Raw genomic sequence first — 27,531 nt, 5'->3', positions numbered from 1 at the left:
TCTTTGATGAATCAACTTTTCTGTAGTGGCAAATATAAGGTGCTATCAACATTCCATCAAGAAGTCAGACGTTGAAAAGTGTGTTTGACCTTGGGCTGCTTTCTCCTGGGGTTTGAGTCATTTACTTCCTGTCTGGTTGCTTAAATCTGTGCAGTCTTTGTAGCTCCTTGGACCCACTGCTCCCTGCACCCCCAGTTCTTGGCTGAGTTTTTCTCTGGGACATCTATATTTCACAGCAGGCAAGATTCCCGATGGTCTAAAAGTGTCTAACTCTGACATCACCTTGAGTGTAAAGAATTCCTTGAGGGTCCTCCTCCTGGCTCCTCTTGGTTCGCACTGTCTGAGGGCATCCCAAGCATGCGTGGTGCTCCACCAGCGTGAGTACTTTCCCTGGGACACACAGTTAGCAGCAGGACTGGCCACGGGCGATGGAGGGGACAGTGGATGGCCAGGAGAGCCTGGTCTTGTCGGCTCCTGCCAAAACCGGCCATTCCTGCCACAAAAAATAGTTCACCAAATACTGTATAAGGAAGGCGGGAGAGTACATGACAGGAACTAAAAGTTCCGGTCAGCCTGGAGGACAAGCAGGGTTGCCACCCCTCAAGCTCTCCCTTGGGTTGGGAGGAGCCGCGGAGAAGTGGTCAAGCACGGATCCATGCGCCTCCACCGAGGCCTAGGTCCCAGCGTTCCCAGGACGCGCCTTCCCGCGCCACGCTTTTTGCGCAGCCCTGCGCGCATGCGCACAAGCACCACCAACGTGCACTGCGCAGGCGCGGGGAAAGCGGCTGGGTGCACGTGGCAGCGGACACTGCAGTGGGCCCACTCCGGGGGGTGGCGGTGGCTGCCGGAGAAGAGAGTAGCAATAGCGAGGATGACGGCTGGCAGATCGGGTACCTTGACCCGGCCTCCCAGGTAGGACCGGGCTCTGTGTGTACGGTTTTCGAAGGCGAGGCCCCACCCAGAAGCTTCGTACCTCCTTCAGGTGTTTCCCTTTTCACCAGCGTTTCCAAGTTCTGGCGTTTGGACTGAAGCAAACCCCTCGTTTTTCCTTCCGTTCCCCAGATGTGGTTTTCACCGGTGCACTGCTTTGCCTCTCAGGCAGCTCCTCGCTGAGGTTTGGACCTGTCCTTGCCCCTCCTTTTAGGTATGGACACTGCACAAGCTGTGCCTGTGGACCAGACCTGACAGCTGTGTCCTCATCAGATGCCACTGTTTATTGACCTGGGAATGGAAACACGATTAACACGAAGTTAACTTTCTGCCCTTCTTTAGAAATTAAAAAGTCCGTTGCCTACAGAAGAAAAGAATGAAACGTTTAAGAAGGCATTGACCACTGGAGATACTTCCTTAGTGGAGGAGCTCCTGGATTCTGGTGAGTGTTAAGGGGTAATGCCAACTGAACGCAGTCTTCTAAGTTCACAAGCACTCCTTGTTTCAAGAGGCTGGTGCTGCTTTTCTAATGAAAACGCAATCGATGTTGATATATCCGTCGTTCTAAATATCTTAGTTGACTTTGAGTTCTGCCTGCCTTAATTTTTTTGCCTTCACGTTGCGTGCCAAGCTAATTAACTTACATTGGTTCTCACAAATCATTCAAGAGGACTATTCGGACTAATCCTACCCCACCCTGAGTTTTCTTTTTCAGCGTTTACTTTACTGTAGGTTAAATTTCTCAAGAATTGTTTCTAGTTGTATATGTTGTCTTTTTTTTTTTTTTTCTGTCCTGTATTTTTGCTTTTGGTGGGATGAGGCCTGACCTTAGATGTTATTAAATAATGCCTTGAATATTTGTTCCAGCTTTATTGCCTATTCAGTGTAGTTTCTTAGGAAAATTACTTAAACTTTTGGAGCCTCTCTTTGTTTATGTAAAACATCACGATTCTTTCTTGGGTTCCATTTTGATTTTCTGTTTATTAAATATTTTTTAATTACCTTCATTTGCAAATGTAAATTGTTCACTGTAATTGTTGAAATTATGCAACAATATAACAGATATTTACCATCTAGTTATATCTACAAAACATTCACACACAAAATAGATGAGATTGTATATAGCAAAATGATTTTCTTCTGTGTTAGAGATGATATATTGTTTGGTAGAAAGTAAAATCTTTTGGAAACAAATTGGATCAGTCTTTGATTAATAACTCTGCCACTCAATGGCTCTGAAATCTTGACCCTGGTACAAACATTTCTATCCTTCAATTTCCTCCCTTGTAAAATATGGATGCATTTATATAAAAGTGTTGTTGGGGAAAGAATTGAAATGAGAGAATGTGTAAATTAAAGGATGTAGAATATATAAACAATACACAAATGTTTGTTATTATTAGCAAATGAAAAAGACTTTGGACTTGTGGTCAGGTGGTGGAACTTGTGTTTCTACTTGAAGAATGAAATTGAATGAAATTTTAATAAGGAGAAAGAGGCCAGAATAACTAATATGAATGCATGTATAGTGTTAGTAGTGTTAGCTGGGAAAAAATAGGCAGAAATTTGTTTTAGAAAAGAAAATTTGCCCTGGGAATAGTGGGATGAGATTCAATGAAGGTGATGGAGGCTCTTGAAGAATTAGAACTTGATATAATTGATAGCATATATGGGTTTTTGAGTCTTTTGAAAGTCTTTTGTCCTAGTTACTATCTATCCCTATATCACTCTGACACTTTTCCCTACACCTGAGTCCTGATATGTCATCTGTGAAGAAAATTCTAGCTCACTACTTATTATTCATTTTTCTAAGGTACAATCTGATAGTCATTTTTGATTTCTTCTTTTTTTTCACTCCTTGTCAAAGTGATGTTAAATTATGATGATCCTACCTTTGAATGTCCTTTTGTTATACACACCCCTGCCCCACCCTGCTCATGCCCTCTCTCTCTGTGTTCCTCTGCCCCTTCTCTCCCTCCTACCTCACTCCTCCTCTCTCTCCCTCTTCTTATCCCCCCCTTTTTCCCCTGCCCTTAGTTTGATGTTCATAAATTGGTCTCCCTGCATCCTGCCCCATTCTCAGCAGTGATAGATCTGTGTTGCCTTTATAATACAGATAGAATGATGTTAATCCCTGGATCACTAAGTATAGTTTGTATTTCATAACAGGGCTTTCATAATCTAACCTAACCTATCTTTTTAGCTTCATGTTTTATCTGGTCACCCATGGGTAAGTTTTGTGTTGAAGAGAAAGTTAGGATATCTTAGGGAAATATGTGGTATTTGCAATCTTAGATAAGGCCGAAGTGTTATATTCTAATTTAAAAGACATATTCCCTCTCTGAATCCTATTCCAACTCCCCTAAGAGAAAGAAGTGGCATAGAAAATCCTATTATACTATAAATATAAATATTTTATATTTATATTGATAAAGTCAGATCAAGTCTCAGAACATAGGACATATAGTGACAGTTAAGTTAGCAAGTTCATCAGTTACAATATTACTCTTTTTCTAAGACCATTATTACCAAGGAAACCTCTTATAGAATAAACTATATTTTGTATGTCTCTATGCGTATATATGTTACACATACTGCAGTTTTTGATTGTCTTATTTTTGTCTTGTTTTGATGGTGGGACTTTTAAAAGCTTGTTTTTGTGTTGACAGGCATTAGTGTGCATTCCAGCTTTCGATATGGATGGACCCCTCTGATGTATGCTGCTAGCGTTGCCAATGTAGAGATGGTTCGGCTCCTTTTGGACAGAGGTGCTAATGCAAGCTTTGATAAGGGTAAGGTGCTTGAGAAAACTTAACTGGTTATGTCTGCTGTGATTCTTTTAATCCCAAACAGCAATTAGGCAAGGAGGAAAAAGTTAAAGCAGTTTGGAAAATAACCTATTAGTTGAATTGTATAAATAATCTGCACAATAAAATTAGAAGCCTAATTCATAAAACTCCTTGCCCGAAGGTAGATTCTAGATATATTTTCATTATAGCATATAGTTATGTGCTTGTGACTTCTATAATAGATTTGGCAATTTTTAAAGAAAAAATACATTGAAAAAAATCAAAAGACTGAAATTGTAAACTCAACTTTGAATTATATCATGCAAAGTTGTTTCAAAAGTAGTTTATTTAATGTTTACTTCTGTTTTTGTTAGTAAATGATTTCCACTCAATAGTATTTTGAATGTTCTTAAAGAACAAAAGTGTATATTTTCAAATCCAGTTTGTTATATTGATTTAGCAAATCACTGGTTTTTTTTTTTTTGTTTTATTTATTTATTTATTTATTTTTTTTGCAGTCCTGGCAATTAAAGCCAGAGTGCTCTACCACTAAGCTACATTCACGGTCCTTTATATTGTTTTATTTTGTGACAAAGTGTCACCTAGGTTCCAAGGCTGGCCTCAAACTTGAGATCCTCTTGTCTCAACCTGCAAGTCACTGGGATTATACACATGTGTACTTGGTTTAACTTGTTTTTAATAGGGGGTTGAATTCACTTCATGATTAAGGTATAGGTGTTATTTTAGAGTTAACTTTCACATTCTTTTTTTGTATGTGCTTTAGGAACTTGTAAAACCCTCCCTGGTTTTTTTTTTTTTTATATTTTCAAAAATTTCTCTTATTTTCACATTTAAGAAGATTTTTCATTTTGTTGTTTAAGAATGTCATTCAATGAAATCTATATTTAAGAACAGCATTTTTGAAAGGATAGAAAGTATTCTGCTCAAAAACTTCTTGTTCTGCTTCTCCTTGTAATTGGAGGAATACTTACAGTTTTATAACTCTTCATACTTTTCTTAGAATGTACACATTAATGTTTTTATGTGTCTTTGATAGCACAAGTCAGGTAAAGAGGGTAGGTATTAATTTCATACTTACAATTTAGATCTAATGAGATATTAAGACATCACTGAACTCAGTATTTTAGTCACAGCTGGGAGTAGAATTTTATACTCTGTAGTGAACCACTAATATAAACTATGGCTATATTGATCTTTTGAATATCTGGATTCTTAATTGAGAAATTGCTTTTGCTTTTTTTCTGTCTACCCTCTTCCCCATTGATACCATAGGAACTAAGGGAAGAATAGTTTCAGGGAACAGGGTGTGTTTAGAGAGATTAAGTAGAACAGGACTGAAAAGGAAACAATGGATGTGGCCATTGAATCAGTTTTATTAGGGAGGATATAAGATAGATTTCAAGAGCTGTCAAATGGGTGAGAAGTAAAGAAGTGAAAGCAGAGAGTACAGCTCATTTTTCCAATCGCAGGTTGAGCAAAGAAAATTTAATCTACCAAAAACTGTTCATGTTTAGGCAATGTAGCAGAGTCATGTGCTTCACCACTTCATTGTCTTGAGGAAAGGAAATAGGGGAAGTAAGTTAAGAAGTGCATTGTACATATAATATGAAGAGTAAGGGATCCATCCCTGATCTCATGTTTTGGTGACTTAATCTTATGAGTGAGATTTCAGGAGATTTTACAGAATTCTAGAGTGCAAAAAATATGTAGAATATTTTAAAGGTAGGGAAGTCAATTAGATATGTTGGGACTAATACACGTTAACTAACTCAGGATGACTCCTTACTCCCTGGAGAGAGAGCAAGATCAAGGCCTCATACGCGGTTTCAAAAGTCCTGATGATAAATCTGGCCACCATCAGGGATTGGTTAACAACAGTTCTGTGAACATGATCAGCTCATGCGTGCTAGCCTTCACCCTACATAAAAGCTGTGTGACTTCCCCAGTAAATAAGTTCCTGCTGTGACTGGTCTCACTGACAGGTCTGATTGTCCTCCGCCCGGAGGGCTGGGTGCAGGTGGTCAGTCAGCCCTACCTTTCCCGCTTTGGCCTTGTTGGGGAGTACCCCCTTCCCTTGCTGCTGGTCGAGAAGAGCTAGGGGACTAAAGACCCCGACATAGATATACTTTCTAAAGTACGAGGATTTTTTCTTGCTTGGTTATCGTAGATAAGCAGACTGTTTTGATGACTGCATGTTCTGCTTGTGGCTCTGAAGAACAGATCTTGAAGTGTGTAGAGCTGCTGCTTTCAAGAAACGCTGATCCAAATGTAACTTGTAGGTAAGAGCCTTACTGTTGGTTCAACATGTTGAAGATACTTTTATCATCCTGTTAAACACTTCATAATATGAATTTTTAAAAATCATAGACAATGTTTGTTTTCTTGGCCAAATACTTGATGTATGAAATTAGGTCATAAGTTCCTAGTTCCAATTATATATAAGTACCAAGAGAAGTTGACCTTTCAACTTTTAAGAGGAATATTATAGACATTTGGACAGAAAAGGAAAAGAGTACATCAAACAAAGATTTTCTGTGAATACACTCAAAAGAATATGATGATCGAACTACAGAAGTAAAACCTATTAAGTGCTTTCTCTGTGTAACAAGTTTTACACAAATATGAGAACATATTCAAAGGTTTCTATTTGCCTAAGACTTTAGCAATTAATTATACATAGAAAACAAACAACAAATGTATCTTGCATCTGTTGAAATATCTATAATAATAATAATGAATACTTTATATGTCTTTAGATAATTCCCAGATGAGAAAGATTTTGTTCCAACTGGAATGATTTCAAGGGTGGTCTGTTCTGTTGCCCAGGGCCCATTTGGTAACATCTAAAAGGATTTTTGATTGTCACACCTTTAAGACATTATTAGCATTTAGTGGATTAGACCAAAGGGGCTGTTTAATCTTCTATAGTGTGTGGGACAGCCCTCCAAAGAATACGAAACCCAAAATGATGAAGTTGAGAAATCCTGATTCAGTATGAAAAAGGCCAAGACTTATACAGTAGACAATCAATATTTAAACAAATAAAGATTAAAAATAACCAGAAAAAATTCTATCTACATATTGTTAGCACATCAATTAACATTAATTCTGTCATTTATGATATCCCTAATGAGGTGTAACTTTTGAATCCAGTTGCACCTTAAAATCGGGGCATGTATTTCATGACACTAGCTGAAGCACACTTCAAGATGTATTGTGATTTTGATTTATACATTTTGAAGTAGCATAAGATAAGATGTGCCTCTCTGGGTTCAATGGAAATTAGTTTTTATTGATGTACCTCTGTTTTTAAAATTTCTTTTACTACTTCTCCAAGATATTATAGGTAGTCAAGTCTTTACCGTCTCACTCACTTACCATCTTCTAAATTCTGAATGTGAAGTTAAGCAAGCCATTAACATAGGTATTAGACTATTTTTCCTCTCAAGAAGTATATGGCATCTTTCAGATACATAAGGATATATCTGGGAAAAGACTTCATTTGAATTAAAATAACATGATTAGTATCTCATGATAAAATCTATAAGGCAATCATATGTGAGGCAATTTTAAAGCTGAAAACCCAAGAAAAGCTAGTGAATTTGAAGCAGCTCAAGATTTAGACTGGAATGTAATCAAATAAAATACATAATTTTACAGCATAATTTTTTTTATTAAAAATCATAAATTTACATAGGGCAATGTTGTTTGATTTGTTCTGTTATTTTTTTCCCTTCCCCCCACCCCTCCCACCACTCTTTTCCCTCTATACAGTCCTTCCTTCCTCCATTCTTACCAACCTCCTTATCCCTAACCCTAAACCTAACCCTAACCCTAATGCTAAACCCTCCTACCCCCCATTATATTTCCTCATCTGCTTATCAGCGAGATCATTCGTCCTTTAGTTTTTTGAGATCGGCTTATCTCACTTAGCATGATATCCTCCAATTTCATCCATTCGCCTGCAAATGCCATAATTTTATCATTCTTCATGGCAGAGTAATATTCCATTGTGTATATATGTCACAGTTTCTTTATCCATTCATCAACTGAAGGGCATCTAGGTTGGTTCCACAATCTGGCTATTCTGAATTGAGCAGCTATGAACATTGATGTAGCTGCATCTCTGTAGTATGCTGATTTTAAGTCCATTGGGTAAAGGCCAAGGAGTGGGATAGCTGGGTCAAATGGTGGTTCCATTCCAAGCTTTCTGAGGAATCTCCATACTGCTTTCCAGAGTGGCTGCACTAATTTGCAACCCCACCAGCAATGTATGAGTGTACCTTTTTCCCCACATCCTCGCCAACACCTATTGTTGCTTGTGTTCTTGATAATCGCCATTCTAATTGGGGTGAGATGAAATCTTAGGGTAGTTTTGATTTGCATTTCTCTTATTACTAGAGATGTTGAACATTTTTTCATATATCTGTTGATTGCTTGTACATCTTCTGTGAAGTGTCTGTTCATTTCCTTAGCCCATTTGTTTTACAGCATAATTAAAGAAAGCAGTCTATTTAATTAACAGTTATGAGAAATAACTTCAGAAATAAACTTTCAGCTACTTTGTCTTCTTTAATGTTCAAAGCTTGAAACAATACAGTTACTGAATTGTGTTTTCTTCATAGTCCTAAAAAGAAATTACCTCATGGCAAATAGTGATTTTTAACCTGCATATTTTATGAGGATAGCATTAAGTGAATATACAGTGGGGTAGGGATAACATACATCAATGTGAAAGGGGAAAAAAAATCTCAGGGCTCAAGAATACAGTGAAATTGGGGGAATTATATAGACAACTTATATTATTACTAAGTTTCATGTAAAATGTGCCAAAAGATACATTAGGGAACCACTATTCAGATATCAGGGAGAAAAACACAGCTTTAGATGAATTTCCTTTAATTCTGTTGACATTCCCTTCTGTTGAGCAGCTCTTTTGCTGAGAAAAATAACCTTTCAAGAAAAATAGCACAAGTGAAGAGTTGGTCATACAGCTTATAGTTTTCATGAAAGCTGCATGGCCACATACTTACTTGTTGCAAAAGACACTGAACACTAACTTTTTTTTAAACTAAAATGAGACCCATAGTCTTTTCTCATAAAGTGAAAGTAATAGCAATCTTAGTGGTCAATCTCTAAACTAGGGACTGAAGTTTCAGTTCTGTTATGTAAATGTAGCATGGAAGCTACTCATACTTTGAAAAAGTTCAGAAGACATGGTCTTAGTTTGTAGATAAAATGGGAGAAATAAAAGGATTTACTTGTGTTTGGAACAAAAGGACAATTCTAGAGGTTTGTAGATTTTACAGTGAAAATGAATTACTTGATTCAAATCACTTGGTTGCATTTGTACTGAAAACCAGTAAATAGAACAATTAGAAAAATTAATTAAGAGGAAGCTGTTGAATTTCCTATACTTAATTAATTAGAAATCTTTCTGGAATGGTACTGAGAAAATTCTGTAATAGTTTTCAAAATTGTGTATAACTTAAATACATGAAATACATTTTATTCAGTTAGAACAGTTTTGAATAATGCATTTAGGTTGGTAACTCACACCTAATTTGTTATTAAGTTCACCAATTGAATCAATAATTTGAGTTATTTTATTAATTTCTAGAACTTGTTAAAATTTTGGTATCACTTTATAACTCATTATTCTCTGAAAATATTTTTAAGCTTTAGTTTAAAATTTCTTTAGCTAGACTGGGTGGTTCGCATCTGTAATCCCAGCAGCTCAGTAGGCTGAGGCAGGAGGATCACTTCAAAGCCAGCCTCAGCAATGGCAAGGCACTAAGCAACTCAGTGAGACCCTGTCTCTAAATAAAATACAAACTAGGACTGGGATGAGACTCAGCAGTGGAGTTTCCCTTCATTCAATTCCCTAGTAACCCCGCAATTTTCCTTTAATATGATAAACATATCTAGATGGAGCATTTCCAATTTCTGTGAGTTTGTTTCTGTTAGTAATGGGTATGATGCTTCTCATTCATGCCTAAGTGCAAGTCTTTAGGTTAAAAATCTGAATAGAGGACTAATTATGAGTCCTAGGAGGTTCCATTAGAGAAAATTTTATATATTTTAAAAACATACTTCGAGGACTATGGGTCCATGACTCGTGTAATCTTACAATTGGGATTATGGTTCTTGGCCATTTTGGAGTATACAACATGAAGAGCTGGGTTATTTCTGATTTATCCTTACCCTGAAGATATAGCCCTTTGAGGCTCAGCTGAATTTGTCTTAAGTATGGCTTATCAAGCTCTCTACCTTTGTATAGGCCCAGGGCTTTCAGTTTTGTTCTCCATGATATATAGGCCACCAAAATCAGCTGTGGCTCATTTTCCCATCTGAACTGGTACATGCTGTCAGGGAAAAAACAAATGTGAATGCACACTTTACATCTCTGGCTTTTTGCTATCTAGATTTTGCTTCCTTGGTATCTTATTCTATGGTTTTTAAGAAATTGAAATTAGTTTTCATTCAGCTCTTTCATATGCTTTAAAATTTTGGTCTGAATTTTGTTCTAACTTTCTATTACTAGAATAAAATTCAGTATTTTGGATATTTTTGAATTATTTGTTTATAATTTGTCTATTTCAGCTCTGATATTTATTTTCCATGGAGTTTTCTTTTTTCAAATTTTATTTAAAATCTCTTTGGAAATAACATTAATTTAGTATTTCCTGATAGACTTTCTATAATTAGTACATAGGAATCTAGCTTATTCTTTTCATTGTATTTTCTTTTATTATTTTCCTTTTTCCTCCTTTGGGACTAATAGTAAAGAGCTGGCAACTAAAAATCTATTTTTAAGTATAACTCTCTAGGACACAAATCATATCTTTTGTTTCTCTTAGATATTTCTACAGAAGATACTTAGCACAGTATACTGTGTCAAACCAATATGGCAATTTACTGGTTTATTTATTTTGGCTTTAGAATTTTTCCTTGAGGGGTTGTTTTGTTTTTAAATTAAAATTTAGTTGAATACTTTCTGTATAACAAGCACCATGTTAATTGTTTTTAAATATTATCTAAATAATTCTTACAAGTCAGGGGTATAAATTATTCGTACAGAACAGAAACTGTGTGCTCAATATGTAAGTGCCTTTGAATGTAGCAGAAATGTCATAAGGATATTTATAATAATTCAATCCAATAGCATCTGCCAGTAGATAGGGAAGTATTGCACAGAAAAAAGTTTTCACTTAATTTAGCTTAATTATGTTTAGGCCTGAATAGTGGCCTTGATTAAGTTTTTTGGGACTTGGCATTTATGATGTGGTGTGAACTTACTATTTCTTATTTTCTTTTTATATTGATAATGCAATAAAAATGGTGTTATAAGTTAAAATCAAGAAGGCCTGTATTAGATTATTGAATACACAACATAGTGTGAAACACGTCATGAATGGAGTTGGCATTCTTCTTGTTAAGAGTAATAATAAGTCTGGAAATATTGTGTGTAATTAACATTTGGTTTTTGTGAGGATTTTTCTTCTAGCTCACTGAAACCATTTTGTGTCTTAAAAAATAAAAGATTTCTTTACATTTAGAAGGCAGTTTTTCTAGCATGGGAGTTTGTTATTTTCAAATTGTTCAGTCATGAGATAAGGGGTTTATAAAACGTTATGACATTTTAATTTCAATAGCTGTTTTATTATCATTGATAAGATAGCACATATTAACTGATGCCCAAGGTTTTGACCTAATAACTGTTTGATTGTTACCTTGTTGAATGTTATTGCCTGTTTTAAGAAACAGAAGATGCCTTGGGAAAAATGTTGCTTGCTTTCTTATAATATAAATTTGGTTGCAAATGTCACTAGAGCAGCTTGGTTTACAGTATTGACTTTCAATACTAACTTATTTTCTTTTTTTTATTTGGTTGATTCATTGTACACAAATGGGGTTCAACTGTTGTTTCTCTGGTTTACACAAAGTAGAGTCGCACCATTTGTGTAATCATACATGTACATAGGATAATGATGTTTGTTTCAGTCTGTTATTTTTCCTACCCCACACCCCTATTTTTCCTCTGTACAATGTATCCTTCCTCCATTCAAAGAACTCAAAAACCTTTACACCAAGAATACAAATAACCCAATCAATAAAAGGACTAAGGAAATGAGCAGACACTTCACAGAAGATCTCCAAGCAATCAACAGATATATGAAAAAATGTTCAACATCTCTAGTAGTAAGAGAAATGTAAATCAAAACTATCCTAGAAGTCCATCTCACCCCAATGAGATGGCTATTAGAATGGCTATCATCAAGAATACAAGCAACAATAGGTGTTGGTGAGGATGTGGGGAAAAAGGTACACTCATACGTTGCTGGTAGGGTTGCAAATTAGTGTAACCACTCTGGAAAGCAGTGTGGAGATTCCTTAGAAAAATTGGAATGGAACCACCATTTGACCCAGCTGTCCCACTCCTTGACCTATACTCAAAGCAGTAAAATCAGCATACTACAGTGATGCAGCCACATCAGTATTCATAGCTGCTCAATTCACAATAGTTAGATTATGGAACCAACCTAGATGCACTACAGTTGATTAATGAATAAAGAAACTGTGGTATATATACACAATGGAATATTACTCAGCCATAAAGAAGAATAAAATTATGGCATTTGTAGGTAAATGGATGCAGTTGGAGAATATCATGCTAAGTGAGATAAGCCAATCCCAAAAACCAAGCAGATGATGATACTAACTTGTTTACTAATTGTAGGTAAATATGTGACATCTTTTTTCTGAAAATATGGGCAGAAATATTCATTCAGAAAGTTTTTTTAAAATTACTGGAAATCGTCATTTATTTTGTGATTTTATTCCTGTCCTTTTTAAATGTACATAGTCAATACATTTTGTCACAGAATATTAAAATAATATGTAATTCCATTAGTAAAGCATGAGTCTTCCTTAACTAAACAAATTTCTTGAAATCTTTTTTTTTATCTCAGAGATATCTGCTTTAATAAGTTTGGCCAAAGTTTCCATTCTTTTATTTTTTAATTACATGCAAACACACACATGGACAGTTCTTTTCACTCAGAAATGTGTTTGCATCTTTCTTTGTCAGTAGTAATATTTGCATTCTTGTGTCATATGGTAGTTGGAGTGGTGTCTCATGAGTCAGACTGTCAAGGTTTGAATCCCACCTTTCTTATTTACTAGCTCTGTAATTTTAATGAGTTATTCATTTGTTCAGTTTAATTCTTATAATACAGAGATAAAAATATCACTCACTTCATAAAGGTGTTTTGTATTTAAAACAGTACCCAGTAACAGAGTAAGCCTTAAAATATTTTCCTTAACAATGAGGATGATGATATTTTGGAGCATATTCATTTTTTAAGTCTAGTAGAAATTGAAATACTGAAAAATTTTTTACATTTAAAATCTTACAAGTTACATCCAAATAGTCCTCTAAAATTTTTTTCCACTTTATAGTGTAAAACATGTGAGGGAGCATCCATTTTTTGCATCCTCATCAACATATTAAACTGTGGTTTTTATCAATCTGGTAGATAAAAATGAGCAGGTGATGGTATAGGGTTGTTCTTTCTCTGTGGGAGATTTGATGGGGATGAAACCCAGGGCCTCAAGTGCACTAGGCAAGCACTACACCAGTGAGATACATCTGCGTTCTGAGCATTTTCATAGTTTTTATTTTCTGGGGACTGGGTTTTCTGATTTTCAGTTTATTAAAATATCTTTCCTTATATTACCAACTTTTATATGTACTTTTATAAATTGTCTATGCTCATCTTTTTATTTACCTTTATTTTCCTTATATGTGGGAACTGATTTTATCTTTGTTAAGCAATTTTATATATTTGTAGTGACAAATGCCTTAGTGTTACCTTGCATATTTCAAGCATAGCATTAACATGGATATTCACATACTTGGAAATCAACCTGACTCTTTTGGAAGCAAAAAATGAATAGGACAAAATTAAGAAAAACTATAGACAAAAAACTCTTGACAACTACTCCTTCAAAACACATCTGCATCATGTCAGTTTAGGACCTGACTTCCTTAACAAGACTCCTAAAGCACAAGAATTAAAATTAAGAATCAGTAAATGGGATGGATTCAAACTTAAAAACTTCTTCTTAGCAAAGGAAACTGAATAATCTGAAGACAGAACCTACAGAATAGGAAAAAATCTTTACCACATGCACCTCAGAGCACTAATCTCCAGGATATACAAAGAACTCAAAAAACTTAACACCAAAAAAAAAAAAAAAGAAAAGAAACAAAAAACCCAACCAATAAATGGGCTAAGAAACTGAACAGACACGTCATAGAAGAAATACAATCAATCAACAAAAGTATGAAAAAATGTTCATCATCTTCAACAGTAGTGCAAGTCAACACTATTCTAATATTTTATCTCACTCCAGTCCAAAAGGCAATTAACAAGAATACAGGCAATAATAAGTTTTGGCAAGGATGTGGGGAAAAAAGGCAAGAATATGGGGAAAAAAGATACACTCATACTGTGCTGGTAGGACTGCAGATTGGGGTACAAACATTATGGAAAGCAGTATGGAGATAACTCAGAAAACTTGGAATAGAACTACAATTTGACCCAGCTATGCAACTCCTCTGTTTATATCCAAAGGACTTAAAATCAGCATACAACAGTGATGTAGCCACATCAGTGTTTATAACAGCTTTATTTACAATAGGTAAACTATGGAACCAAACTAGGTGTCCTTCAACAGATGAATGGATAAAGGAAATGCTGACATATACACAATGAAATATTACTCCGCCTTGAAAAAGAATGAAATTATGGCATTTGCAGACATCTTATAGAATTTTTTATTGTTATGTGTGTGGAAGATCTGTTTATAATTTGTTTTTTATTTATGCTTTAAAAGAATTTTATGTTATAATTTTTATCCATTTTTTGAAAAAAAATCTTGTAGAGAGCTATTTCCAATGAACATATCAGACTCAGAGATGAGACGTTATCAAGTTACTTCTTTTAAATTTCCAAGGAACAAATTACTCTCTGTCTAAATAGTCCTAGAACATAAAAAACTAGAAGCCTTTCAATTTCTTTTTTTTATAAAGCAAACAACACTGATTCTGAAATATAATTTTATAACTTATCTGCCCCCAAAACTATATACATCAATCTCAGTTATGATCATAGACACAAAAATTATAAATACTTAATGAAGTATCAATATATTTAACGTTATCAGAAAATTAAATTAATAATATACCATGATCAAATAAAATTTATGTCAGCTATGGAAAATTGGTTAAATATTAGGGAAGACATTTTCATGAATAGATCAAGGGATTTAGTAATGTTTGATTACATAAATAGTTCTTTAATTTTATAAACATATATATGAAGTCAGAGCTAGCCATATGCTTAGTGGAAACACACTAGCAGCATTTGCCTTAATGTCAGAACAAGGCAAGGGTACTTATAAGCAGTCTTTGCTTTACTATTGTTTTAGGAAAGACAAAGCATTCTAGAAAGGAAAACAAGATGTAGTTAATAAAAATAATAATGACAGACTCTTTAATTTGTGCCTGGTAGTTTTCTTACTAAAATTATCATTTCATTGTCACAGATTATGGTAGTATCAACAATAATTGTCACATGTAGAAACTGTTGTTTGCACATATGAAGAACCTGAGGTAATGAAACTTAAGAAATGCATCCAGTACTGTTCACCCAGAAAAGACTGAAAGCTAGATTTGAACCAGGCTGACTGATGTCACAGTTCATAGTCTAAAGCCGAGGTTGGCAGACATCTAGGGTTCTATTGGGACAAAGTTGTGCTCATTCATTTGTGTCTTGTCTATGCCAACATTCATGCTAAAACAGCAAAATTGGTTGTGGCATGCAAGTCCCAGTGTGTTCCACCAGCCCTGGAAGATAGACTCCCTTGCCTTTTACAGGAAGATTTTTCTACCCTCCATTTTATGACATTGAACTCTGTTGCCTCAGATTAAGCCATTAGGCCTTTTTTCAATTAGAAAAGATAAGACAAAATTATTATTTTTAAGATCATATTGATTATATACTTGATAAATCCAAGAAAATCAACTCAGAAACTGTTGGAAATCAGTATAAAATGAGGGAGATTTTTTATATTAATCTTCAAATTTCATTTGGTTTTCAAATTACAGATACCAGTCTGGGAATACAATGAGATTATAGATCACATTCTGAAGACCAAAAACATATAAATGTAGATACAAGTGTACAACAAACATGAATGATTCAAATAAAGGAAAAATTTAAAACTCCACTGAGTGAAACAAAAGATTGAATAAGCAGACATGTCATTTCTTGACTCAGCATTAAAGAAGACATTCTTAAAAATCCACATTAATTTTTAAAATTAAACACATTTATTCAGAGTGTTAAAGAAATTGTTTTAACTTGATGAATGGTTTAAAAAGTTCTAGAAGAAAAATTGATGAAAAAAGACCAGATAAATTTTGGAAAATAAATTTGACTTTTTAAGATGTTAAGCAGAGAACAATATGCTGAAGCCTTGCCCTCCCAATGTAAATTTTAGATATAAAAACAAAAAAGACAATTACCTCTGTAATGGAAAAGGAGTAACTGATGAAAGAAACAGATTGGAACTGTGGCAATATATAGAACTACTAATAGGCAAAGTGAAGCCTATGGACTTGAGTCTTCTGTGCTTGGAGGACCTATATAGTAATAGTCTGAAAAGTACATATACAGCAATAAATCACTAAAATCTACATAAGGTAAGCATCATGGAATGAAACAGGGACAATAAACTCTACAAAAAGATTCACTTAGACTGGTGACAATAGAATCTAAAAGAACTTTATTGCTCTGAGTAATAAAAGAGGGATTTGCCTTCACAAAATAACAAACAGGAAGTGCAAAACAAGTACAGTGAATTATGAAAACTAGTGTTGACTACTAAAACTAAGTATAATGTGCAAAATTGCAGATGGGACTCAGCTGAAGAGTGGATTAATGAACTAGAAGCTAGATGTGAAGAAAATCGCCTAGAAAACAACACAAAGAATAATACATGGAAAATATAAAGGAACAGGTAAAAGACATGAAGAATCTTTCCAAGAATTCTAACATCTATCTAATACGAGTGCCAGAAAAAGAAAATGGAAGTTATGCTATATTTGAATCAATAATGGCCAAGAATATTCCCAAACTGAAGACATAAAACCTTAGGGTTAAAAGATTTCCTGTACTCATAGCAAAATTTATACACAAATAGCATATATATTTCGATTAAAAATTAAAATAAGCACACATCACACTGAACTCAAAATATCAAGAATAAAGCAAAATTCCTAAGAGTTGCTTACTGAAAAGACAGATTACCTATAAAGTATTTCTATACAGAAATTTCCATCTAACATATTTCACAATATAGAAGCTATATGTGGAAGAAGGCAAATAGTCTGAGAAATAAACTTGGGATCTGTAATTATGTGTTTATTCATCCTGTCATTCAAGAGTAGGGGCAAAATAAAGACATTTGCATACACTTGGGAATGTGAAACCTTCATCTTGAGCCGAGGCACGACTGACATTTTGAATGAAATTCTCCTATGTGTTGAAGGATACTAAGAGCACAGAAAGTTAATAATGTTTAATAGAAGCATAGAGTCACCAGATTTTCAAAATGTAGTGGAAAGTAAACCAAAAACTGAAAAGAATTTTGTCAAGTGTACCAGTCATTATGCTTAATGGGAATGGAGTGGATTTATCGCCTAAGAAACAGACTGAGATTTGGTCTTAAACACACAAAAAATAGCTAAATCCCATTTATTAGAAATGGTTGAATAAAAAGAGTGTGAACTTCATAACTTTGTAAGTAAATGTAAGCCAAAAGAAAGGGATGTTAGTATCAAACATTACTAGTGTTAAGTGAAGTAAAACAAAGGAAAATTTGTGATAGGATAAAAATGAAAATTAATGAGTATACAATAAGCTAAAAATTGTTTATGTTAGGAGCAAGCAGAACCAAATTGCAGTAGTTTTAAAAGAGAATGAGAATTCTTTACATTGAATCTTAAGAAAAAGATGAAAATTAGTGTTGGCACAAATAGTTACCATGTTACTTGAGTAGATCAGATAATATAATTTTTTTAAACTTTCCTGAGGAGGTAATAAAATTGCAAATTCATTAAACCAACAAGTAGGAAATACTAGAAGAATTTCTCTTTTTCCTTCCAAAAATGTCATGCAACATTATTGATGGTTTCACTTAAATAGTATTAAAAAGTCAATAATTTTAGATAAGCTAGACTGGCATAGGATTTTGCTGTTCACTTGGATAAATTCATCTTTTCTCAGTAGTCAGAAACCAGTGCAACAGTGTTTCCCTGAAAAGGGAACAACTTGGCATTTTCAAAGAGAATTAACTGAAGTGGACAAGAACAAAAGCATGGAAAACAGCTATGAGGCTCTTGCAATAATACAGGTCAGGGAGAGTAGGTATGGTTTGGACTACTGTCCTGGCTGACAAGGTGAGAAGAGGTGCTCAGCTGCAGATATATTGTGAAGGTAGGGCTCTTAGGACCTCCTTATAACTTATTTATGGAGTGATAGGGAAGATCATGAATTAGCCTATGCCTGAGGCTTAGTGAAACAGGAAAGATTTGAGAGGTGCATGTTTGGGCTTTGTGAGGGGAACATGGAATGGAGGAGAGATACCAAGAGGTCTCATTTACATGTAGTAAAGAATTAGAATAAGTAGTTGATTAGTAATTTTTCTGTTGCATATACTTTTTGTTTTCTTAAGTTATCCAGAAAATTCGATGTTCACTTTATAAAAATTGTCTATCTTAATAAAACCACTAGGTAGGAGATATTCAAGATAAAGAAGAGAATTTTTAATGTAGCATATAATTTCAAATAAGGCAATCAAAGTATACTAGGAGATAGGGAAAAAAACAGACAAATGTGTGAATTGTTTTGTGTTTTAGACAGTGGCATGAAGTTATCAGATTCAGAATATACCTAAAACTAATAAGCCTTATTGAGGCACATTTTCATTTATAGGTATTTTAAGTACTATGAATAACCAAGATAAACTCTCTTATATCAACATGCATAGTCTGAACTTATTTAGTTTTTTGTTCTCTTAAGTTATTTGTTTCTAAATCAGATATTGGTGATGATTAATGAAGACTGGTCCCAGAATGTCAAACCCCCTTTAAAAATAGACTGTGTTAAATTCAGCCCAAGTAGAACTGATTGAATAATCTAGTGTCCTTTGGAATAGAATTAAGCTGACTAACACCCAGGAGTAAAGGGTCTGAATCGCTAGTTTTGTGAAATTATAAACTAAAGATAAACTATTGTTCTCTCCCAGAAAGAACTTTCCAAACAATGTTAGAATAAATTATTTGATCTCTTTCTTGATTAGAGTAAACCTTCAAGTCAAAATAAAATTACTATAGTCTTAAATAGAATCATAATGTGACACATTAAGAAATAAGGGAAGATTTTAAACTTTACATTTTTCAGCAATCTACCGAATAAAATGTAATAAGCATTTAGAATTAGCAAATCCAGTGAAGGAGGAGCCTTATTTGCATAATCATCACTATATCCCCTGCATAAGCATAATGCAGTTAACCTGATGATTTCCTAGAGGAATGTATGAATTATTAAAACATTAAAAATCATGGTTTAGTAATTTTTATATATTTCTTAACTAGAGGGTGCTGTGTTCGCATTCAGTGCTTCAAGTGTCATATTTTTGCTGGAAAATTAGACTTAAATCACCTGACTTATTAAATGCTTTTATATCTTTTTTTGCTGTCAAAACAATACTGATAGTATTGTGCATACTTAAATTCATGAAATTGAGCAGTCATTAATGGCAGCCCTCACCCTAATTCTCCTTTCCTCCTCCTCACAGGAGACTGATGACTCCCATTATGCACGCTGCACGGGATGGCCACCCCCAGGTGGTTGCTCGCCTGGTTGCACATGGAGCAGAAGTGAATGCCCAGGACAAGAATGGTTATGCTGTAAGAAATATTTCTACAACATTTTTTTCAATTTTTGCTTTTAACTTTAATATTACCCTTAATCTATGAAAATAGATGTTTGGTTGTTTTTATTACAAAAAGATTTCTAAGAAGTAGTAAGTACAGAAAATCTAGGGTATAATCACTGTTTGGTGAAAAGCAGCAACAAATGAATGAAGACAAAAGTAATCATTTGACTCTTATAGTCGTTATTCATGACAAAAGTTATAATGTGCAAAGAACCTGGACTCTGAATTTACACGAAGATTGCTTTTTTGTAGAAAACATTTCGGTGATTGGCATATAAATCATTTTGTTCCATAACATTGCTTAACTATAAAATATTTGATTTTATAAAACAGTGAACATTGCAGTTCGCTTTGCAATTATAGCATGGGAAGTATGTTACATTACAATATGGGAAATATGTTTATATTGTTAGATGAAGAGGTTGCATCATTCTATAAATTAACCATTTTCTCTTTTTTAATGTGCCATTAATACTGTTGAAGACAATTCCTATCTGTCTCATGTGCACTCTTTCTGTTTAAGCAATCCTCCTTTCTTCCCCAGACAGGCTTTAACATGGGCAGCACATCAAGGTCATAAAAATGTAGTTTGGAAGTTGCTTGAAGTTGGAGCTAATAAAATGCTACAAACCAAAGATGGAAATACACCAAGTGAGATTGCAAAAAGAAAAACATCTTGAGGTATCATCTATATGTTAAACTAATTTTTCTGTGATGTCATATTATCTTATATAGAACTTTTCTTTTATGTTATTTTGTTGGAATTCACAAGTGTAATAATAGTTTTTTTCAGCTATTAAGTGTATAAATATTTTTTCTCCACCTAATATTTTTTGAGTAATTTTTCATCTGCTAAATCAAAGACATTTATAGTGTGATAAGTTATGTAAAAGGATAACAGTCTTATTCTGTTGCCAATAATGAAAATAGAGTACACTATATTATCAACTGGTTTAGATTTTTAAAAATTAATTTATGTATTGAAACAGTAAAGTGTCAACATTTGAAGACGTACTTAAAACATTGGTGTATAATTTTAAGTTTTAGATGTTAGACAATTTAAAAGTTAAATCCTTTAAGCAACATTTATTCCTATGTGTATGACAAGGTGTGTGGTAAAGTGATAACATACTTGGGTATATGATTTGATGTCATTCAGATTTTAAAGCTGAATGATAAATATTTGCCATATATCAAATTATTTTATGAATACAAACTTTTGGTGTGAATACTAAACTTTTAGTCAGTGGCATGTACTTTCTAAGCATGAGTCAAATACAATATCATTATAAAATTATTAAGTACAAGAGTTCATAACACTGAGGTTCTGAATTTTAAAGTTTATGAAATTCCACAAGCTCTATCATACAAGTGTCAGACCATGCCACTTATACTGCATATAAAATAACTCCACTAAATTTTGAGCAATCTAATAAACATGATATCATTTTCCAAATAATATGTACATTTCCAGAATTATTCTAGAATAGAGACTAATCACTAAAGTCTTGTAAAAGTTCAAAAAGAAATCTGGGCGTGGTGGTGCATGTCTATAATCCCAGCAGCTCCAGAGGCTGAGGCAGGAGAATCTCCACTTGAAAGCCAGCCCCAGGAGATTAGCAAGGAACTTAGGAATTCAGAGAGACCTTGTCTCTAAATAAAATATAAAAAAGTACTGGGGATGTGGCTCAGTGGTTAAACACCCAAGGGTTCAATCCCTAGAATAACAAAAAAAATTTTTTTTGCATTATTTCTTCTAACCTTTGAAAATTTGGAAACTAAAAATTAGTTTACTACATTTTTAAATTTTGGGTAGATGACACTGAAAATTTTGAGTAGATGACACTGAATTTGATATAATAAATTTATGATCAAAGGTTATATTGAATCATAAATCATTTCTTATAATGAAATTTGATGTTATATTTTGAATGATTACATGACATAGCCTTGACTTTGTAAGAAGTTAGATTGTAAAACTAACAAATTTTACCATATTGCATTGAGGCATATAGTTGAGATTTGTATACATTTAAGCAAGTGTATTTCTTCCTTCTCTCTTATCAGTGTATTTCAGTATATTTTTACTACCTTAAACTTGATATTTCTGAGTCATTTATCAAAATGGCATCTTAGTTTTGTATCATATATTACTAAAAATGCTACTCTGTTTAATTTTGCTCTTTTGAATTAGTTATACTCTTCTGTTTGTTTTATGTCAAGGAAGAATTTACTTGAGTTTATAAAAGTCATTCTCAGGGTAACAGGTCATGAAAGTTCTGTCCCTTATACCTTGCTAAAATTTTATTTTCCAGTTGAAAAATAATCATGTTATTTTATTTAAATGCACTTAACAGTATATAAAAATATTAACTATATTTGGCTAATTACTGAAACTTTTCAGATCTTCAACTTTCTTTCTTTGACTTTAAATCCATTGGAAGGAAAGCTTCAAGAGCTAACTAAAGAAGAGGCTATTTGTAAACAATTGACAGCAGATTCTGATATAGGAAAAGATCACATATTTGGGTAACATATTTTAGTTCAAAAGAATTCCTGTAAATAAGTTAAAAATGCATGCTTTTACTACTTATTCTAAATATAATTATGTATTTAAGATATATGATATTTTATACTTTGACAAGCATTTTTAAATATCACTTAGAAATGTCTGGGTTTTAGGTGCATTGGTGTCCATACTTTTAGAGAGTTTTACTTATTTGTACCGATATTAATCATAAATTAATGACTTTAAATGTAAACTTAGTAAAATATCAGTAAAATGTATTTTAAGGGATTCAGCATCTGCATTAGTATTCAAACTGTATTATCCCTTGCTTTCTGAGTATTTTAAGCACATTACTCATTGTTTAAGCTAAAACTATTTTTTCTGAACACTATTGTTCAGGATACAATTATAAACCACTGTCTACCCCATATAAAGTTGTTCATTAATTCTTACTTATCACAATTAAAGAGATTTTTTACATGCAGATATTTTACAAGGAATTTATGTTAATGAATATTTTCATTCTTAGAAAAGATGAGCTATACTTTGCCATCATCCATTTCCTCTTATATCATTGCTTAGGAAAGCCTGCTTTGAGTTGAGAGGATCGCTCAGTGGTTTCCTTAGCATTTACAAAGTCCTGGATTCAGTTCCAACCCAGGTGGATGAGAAAAGAATTAACACTTGCTCAATCCTTGATACAGCATCAAATCTGGAATGTACATTTATAAATATATTCTATATGAATTCATTCTTACTATTCTTATTTTTTCTTTGAAATATAAGTATATATTTACTATTTGTACATTGATAGTCTGTCCTGAAATTGACATTTCTATAAATATGTATAGTTCATACACAGCATTTGGAGATCTGGAAATATTTTTACATGGTCTTGGACTGAAACATATGACAGACTTACTAAAGGTGAGATTTGTATATGTTTATTTGTTGGTTAACATAACATTAAATTTTAATTCATAAAGATGCCTATGAATGAATGCTGTACCTTTTCTGCATAATTTGTAATACATCCCCTCTGAAACTTGTGATGAATATCCCCAAATTTTATTATTATATTTACATAAAGTATAAACTATTTGAATTTAACTTTTGCCAACAATCCAGTGCCTCAGTAAATAAAACAATTTTTGTTTATGCAGTTGCTGCTCTTATTGTAGAGAATTGTATATTCTTGTATATAGAATTGTATATGGAATTGTATATTCTTGTATATACAAGTATTGAATTCTTGTATAGAAGCATGATTTTTAAACCAAACAAACATAAGATTCTTCCACTGATTTTTGACCAAAATATGTTACTTAAATGTTTTTATTTCCCTTACAGAAAATAATACCTAATGTAAGGTTGTCTTGAATATTAAATTAGACCCATATGCCAAGCATTACCTAGGTACTTTAAGCATGCATTGTGGATTTGAGTAGACGAGAATTATAAGGATACTGAAGCAATACATTAGTACTTAAAACAGATCCCCCTTAGGAGTATGCACATTTGGTTCAGGTGTTTTAGAGTTGAGTTTTTTGGTGGTGGCACCAGGGATTGAACTCAGGGACACTCAACCACTGAGCTACATCCCCAGCACTATTTTGTATTTTATTTAGACACAGGGTCTCACTGAGTTGCTTATTAGCACCTCACTTTTGCTAAGGTTGGCTTTGAACTCTTCCTGCCTCAGTGTCCTGAGCCGCTGGGATTAGAGGCATATGCCACCATGTCCAACTAGAGTTGGGTTTTGTACAATTTGGAAACTATTTCAAAATTTTGAAACTAATTTCTCTATTTGGAGTAATCAGCATAAATATAATTTCTATTCAATTTTATAGAAATGTTTTCATGTCACGTAAGCAAAATTGTAAAGTAATTTGAAAAAGTAATCATGTTATTTGAATCTGGAAATCTAGCTATATTTATACTTTTTGAGGTGAGTATATATTATCTATCCAGTAGTGTAGTTCTCTATCTACATCTCTATCCCCTCTGGAAAGTTGGAAGTTGTTAAGCAGTTCACTATCTTGCCGTACACTTAACTATTTCCCTTTGTACTATTTATATTGAAAGGTAATAGGTTTTTTTTTTTTTTTTACATTTTTCTACAGGAAAGGGATATAACTTTAAGACACCTTTTGACCATGAAAAAAGATGAATTTGTAAAGGTTAGTATCATTTTCAAACACTCTAGCTGTACTAATTTTTTTAAAATTGTACCTCCTTTTATTTTCTATTTCAGTAATCCTAGGGTTACAAACTGATTGATATTTTATTAGGTTCTTGATTAAATATGATTATGAAAAACTCAAAAATCTGATTATAGTATTAAATTACTTTAAAAGCATTTAAAAATATAAAGTTGTGTTTTTTTTCCTTTAGGTGGTTATGATATCTCAGTTAAAACCAGAACTTCATTTCTAAATCTGAAATAGATTTGCAAAACAGACTTCTTTAGAAATAAGAGGTGTTGTTTTAAATGTATGTGGATATAGGTATGTGTCTTAGAAATAGTACCACTATTGCTATTTTCTCAAAACTATCAAGGTATTATTTTGTTCACATATGAATACACAACTAATGGAATCTAAATCATATAGAACCACAAGGATGGTATCCTAATTAGGATAAGTTATGCTCCATGTATGTACAATATGTCAAAATATAGTCTACTGTCATGTATATCTAAAAAGAAAAAATAAAGTCATGATTTTGACATCTAATATTATTAACAGTTAAAAAGTAGTGTGAGAAATATTAGGGATATTTTGATAAATAGGCTGTGTAAAAAAACAATGAACTTTGTTACCTGAATACATTAGAAATTTGAAATTATTGTAACCACTAATTTTGATTGAAACCTGAAATTATTATTAGAATCACTAATTTTGGTCATTACAAAAATCAAAATAAGCATACTATATCAACTTGTACTCTGTTGTTTTGACTATTATGTATTAAAATCTAGTAATTGGGTTTGAGAGTCTATCACAATTATTATATATTGCAAAAATATTTTGGTAGTGTAAATAGCTTCATCAGTCACACTTATAAGCAAACCATATATTTTATTATATTATTTTCTAATATGTCTGTTTTTAAAGATGCAGATTTCAGCAGAAAATCTCTTTAATGATTTTGAAGATTAAATTATTCCAGTATAATTATCTTAACTACACCTTAAAATTATTTCTACTTAGTTTGAGATTACCAATAAAGATCAGCAGAAAATTCTGGCTGCTGTTAAAGAACTGGAGGTAGAAGAGATAAATTTTGGAGAGTTACCTGAAGTGGCAGAGTTGGAAGTGAGGTAAAGTTAACTTATCAATTTATATTAATATTATGTAGAATCAACTATTCTTGTTTAGTTTAATTTTAATAATGTCTGTCAGTGTCATTTGATTTTATAACATTATTTTCTCAAGGAAAGAGATTTTGAAATATTCTCTGTTCAGAAATCAAATACCCTTTGTAAAGTCAATTTTTATAGTTATTTTACTAAGAAGCAAACCAGTGCACCGTCTTAACTCACGTCGAAACATTAATGCTTTATTTTTTATTGCATTTTGTTAAATCAGACTATATAAGAGAGACCATGCTTTTCCAAGTATAGTTCTTACACTCTTTAAATTATTTTAGATGTCAAACAGAAAAAAAATTAGAGTAGTAATATTTTCTCTTAATAAGAAAGCATTTCTCATATGCTCTTAGCTATATTTTCAGCCTTTATTGTGTGAGATATTTTGTTATCAAGATATAAATTTTATTTCCAGTAATATAAAGTTGTTAAGCACTGATTACTAACAATCCAAAGTCTATTTCATTTTATTAATAACTTATAGAGAAGTGAATTTTTTTAACTTTCTATTTTAAAATACTTGTAGATGCACATGATATTTCAGAGATAAAAAGGGAGGTCCCATGCATCCTTCATGCAGTTTGACCCAGTGTTCTTATCTTACATAACTGTAGTATAATATCCAAACCTGACAATCTACTTGTATTTTACCAGTTATGCATGCATTCATTTGTGTGTATATTTAAGTCTATGTAATTATATCATGTATAGTTTCATGTAACCACTCTCAACACTTTTAATATTTATGTACCACTAGATTCCTCATGCAACCCGATTATAGCCGTACTCATCCCTTTCCCTATTTTAATCCCTAGCAAATGATAATTTGTTCTTCATCTTTATAATATTATTTCATGAATGTTATATAAATAGAATCATGCAGTAAATGTCTCCTAGAAATTGACTTTGCAATCATTGTTAAGTTTAGTCAATGTAGTTGCATGTATCAGTACAATACTTTATTCCTTTTTGTGGATGACTAGTATTCCATGGTATGTTTTAACCACATTGTAATCATTTACCCATTGGCGGACTTTTAAGTAGATTTTAAAATCTGATTATTCCAAATTAAACTGCTGTGAATAAGATTCTTTTCTTTTTTTTATTTCACATTATGTCTTTTTATTTATTTATTTTTTTATTGTAAACAAATGGGATACATGTTGCTTCTCTGTTTGTACATGGCGACAGAATAAGATTCTTTTCTAAAGTAAGTTTTCATTTCTCTTGGTAAAAATGTTCAGGAGAGCATTTTAAAGGTTACATGGGAGCTACACTTTAGTTGTTTTGTTTTTATTAACTAGTCCCCATTTTTCCAAAATGTCAGTATTGTCTTATGTTCACCCAACTATATGTTAGTGATCCAGTTTCTCTGCATACTCATCAGCATTTGGTTTAAGCACTAATTATTTTTAGCCATTTCTACAGGTGCGTAGTGATGGATCATTTTGATTTTATTTGCATTTATCTAAAGGATAAAGTTGTTGAATATCTTTTCGTGTCTTATTTGGTATCTGTGTATCCTTTCTGGTGAAATGTCTCTGTCTCTTGCCCATTTTATTTTGTATGTATTTTTTTCTAACACTGATATTGGGAAGTTGTCTAAATTCAAGTCTTTTGTTGGATTTGTGCTAATTTTTTTTAGTCTGTAATTTTTATTTTCATCTTGATGGGGTCTTGCATAGAGCAAAACTTTTAATCTTCAGGGCTAGCATTTCCCTCTTATAGATCCTACTTCTATTGTCAAGTTTAAAAAAATTAGATTCTTAATGTTTTTTTAAGTCCATGGTACATTTTCAGTTCATTTTTGTGACTGTATGGTACAGGCTGAAGTTCATTTG

The 27,531-nt window shown here is 32.9% G+C and overlaps 1 protein-coding gene across 1 annotated transcript; it reads left to right on the top strand.

Annotated features, from left to right (window-relative positions):
- Positions 1 to 357: 357 nt before the first annotated feature.
- On the top strand, positions 358 to 25,646 carry LOC306652544 (ankyrin repeat, SAM and basic leucine zipper domain-containing protein 1-like; the record flags this gene model as incomplete). The annotated part of the gene is made up of 7 exons (XM_079125378.1): positions 358 to 377; positions 678 to 912; positions 1,273 to 1,372; positions 3,600 to 3,722; positions 5,908 to 6,019; positions 19,671 to 19,782; positions 25,533 to 25,646. 7 exons carry the CDS (start codon positions 358 to 360, stop codon positions 25,644 to 25,646), a joined length of 816 nt encoding a protein of 271 aa, XP_078981504.1.
- Positions 25,647 to 27,531: the final 1,885 nt, after the last annotated feature.

Source organism: Sciurus vulgaris (genome assembly GCF_902686455.1).
Source record: "Sciurus vulgaris genome assembly, contig: HiC_scaffold_272_arrow_ctg1, whole genome shotgun sequence".
NCBI classification, from domain to species: Eukaryota; Metazoa; Chordata; class Mammalia; order Rodentia; family Sciuridae; genus Sciurus; species Sciurus vulgaris.
Note: the sequence above shows the minus strand (reverse complement) of the source record. Positions and strands in the feature narration are given on the sequence as shown.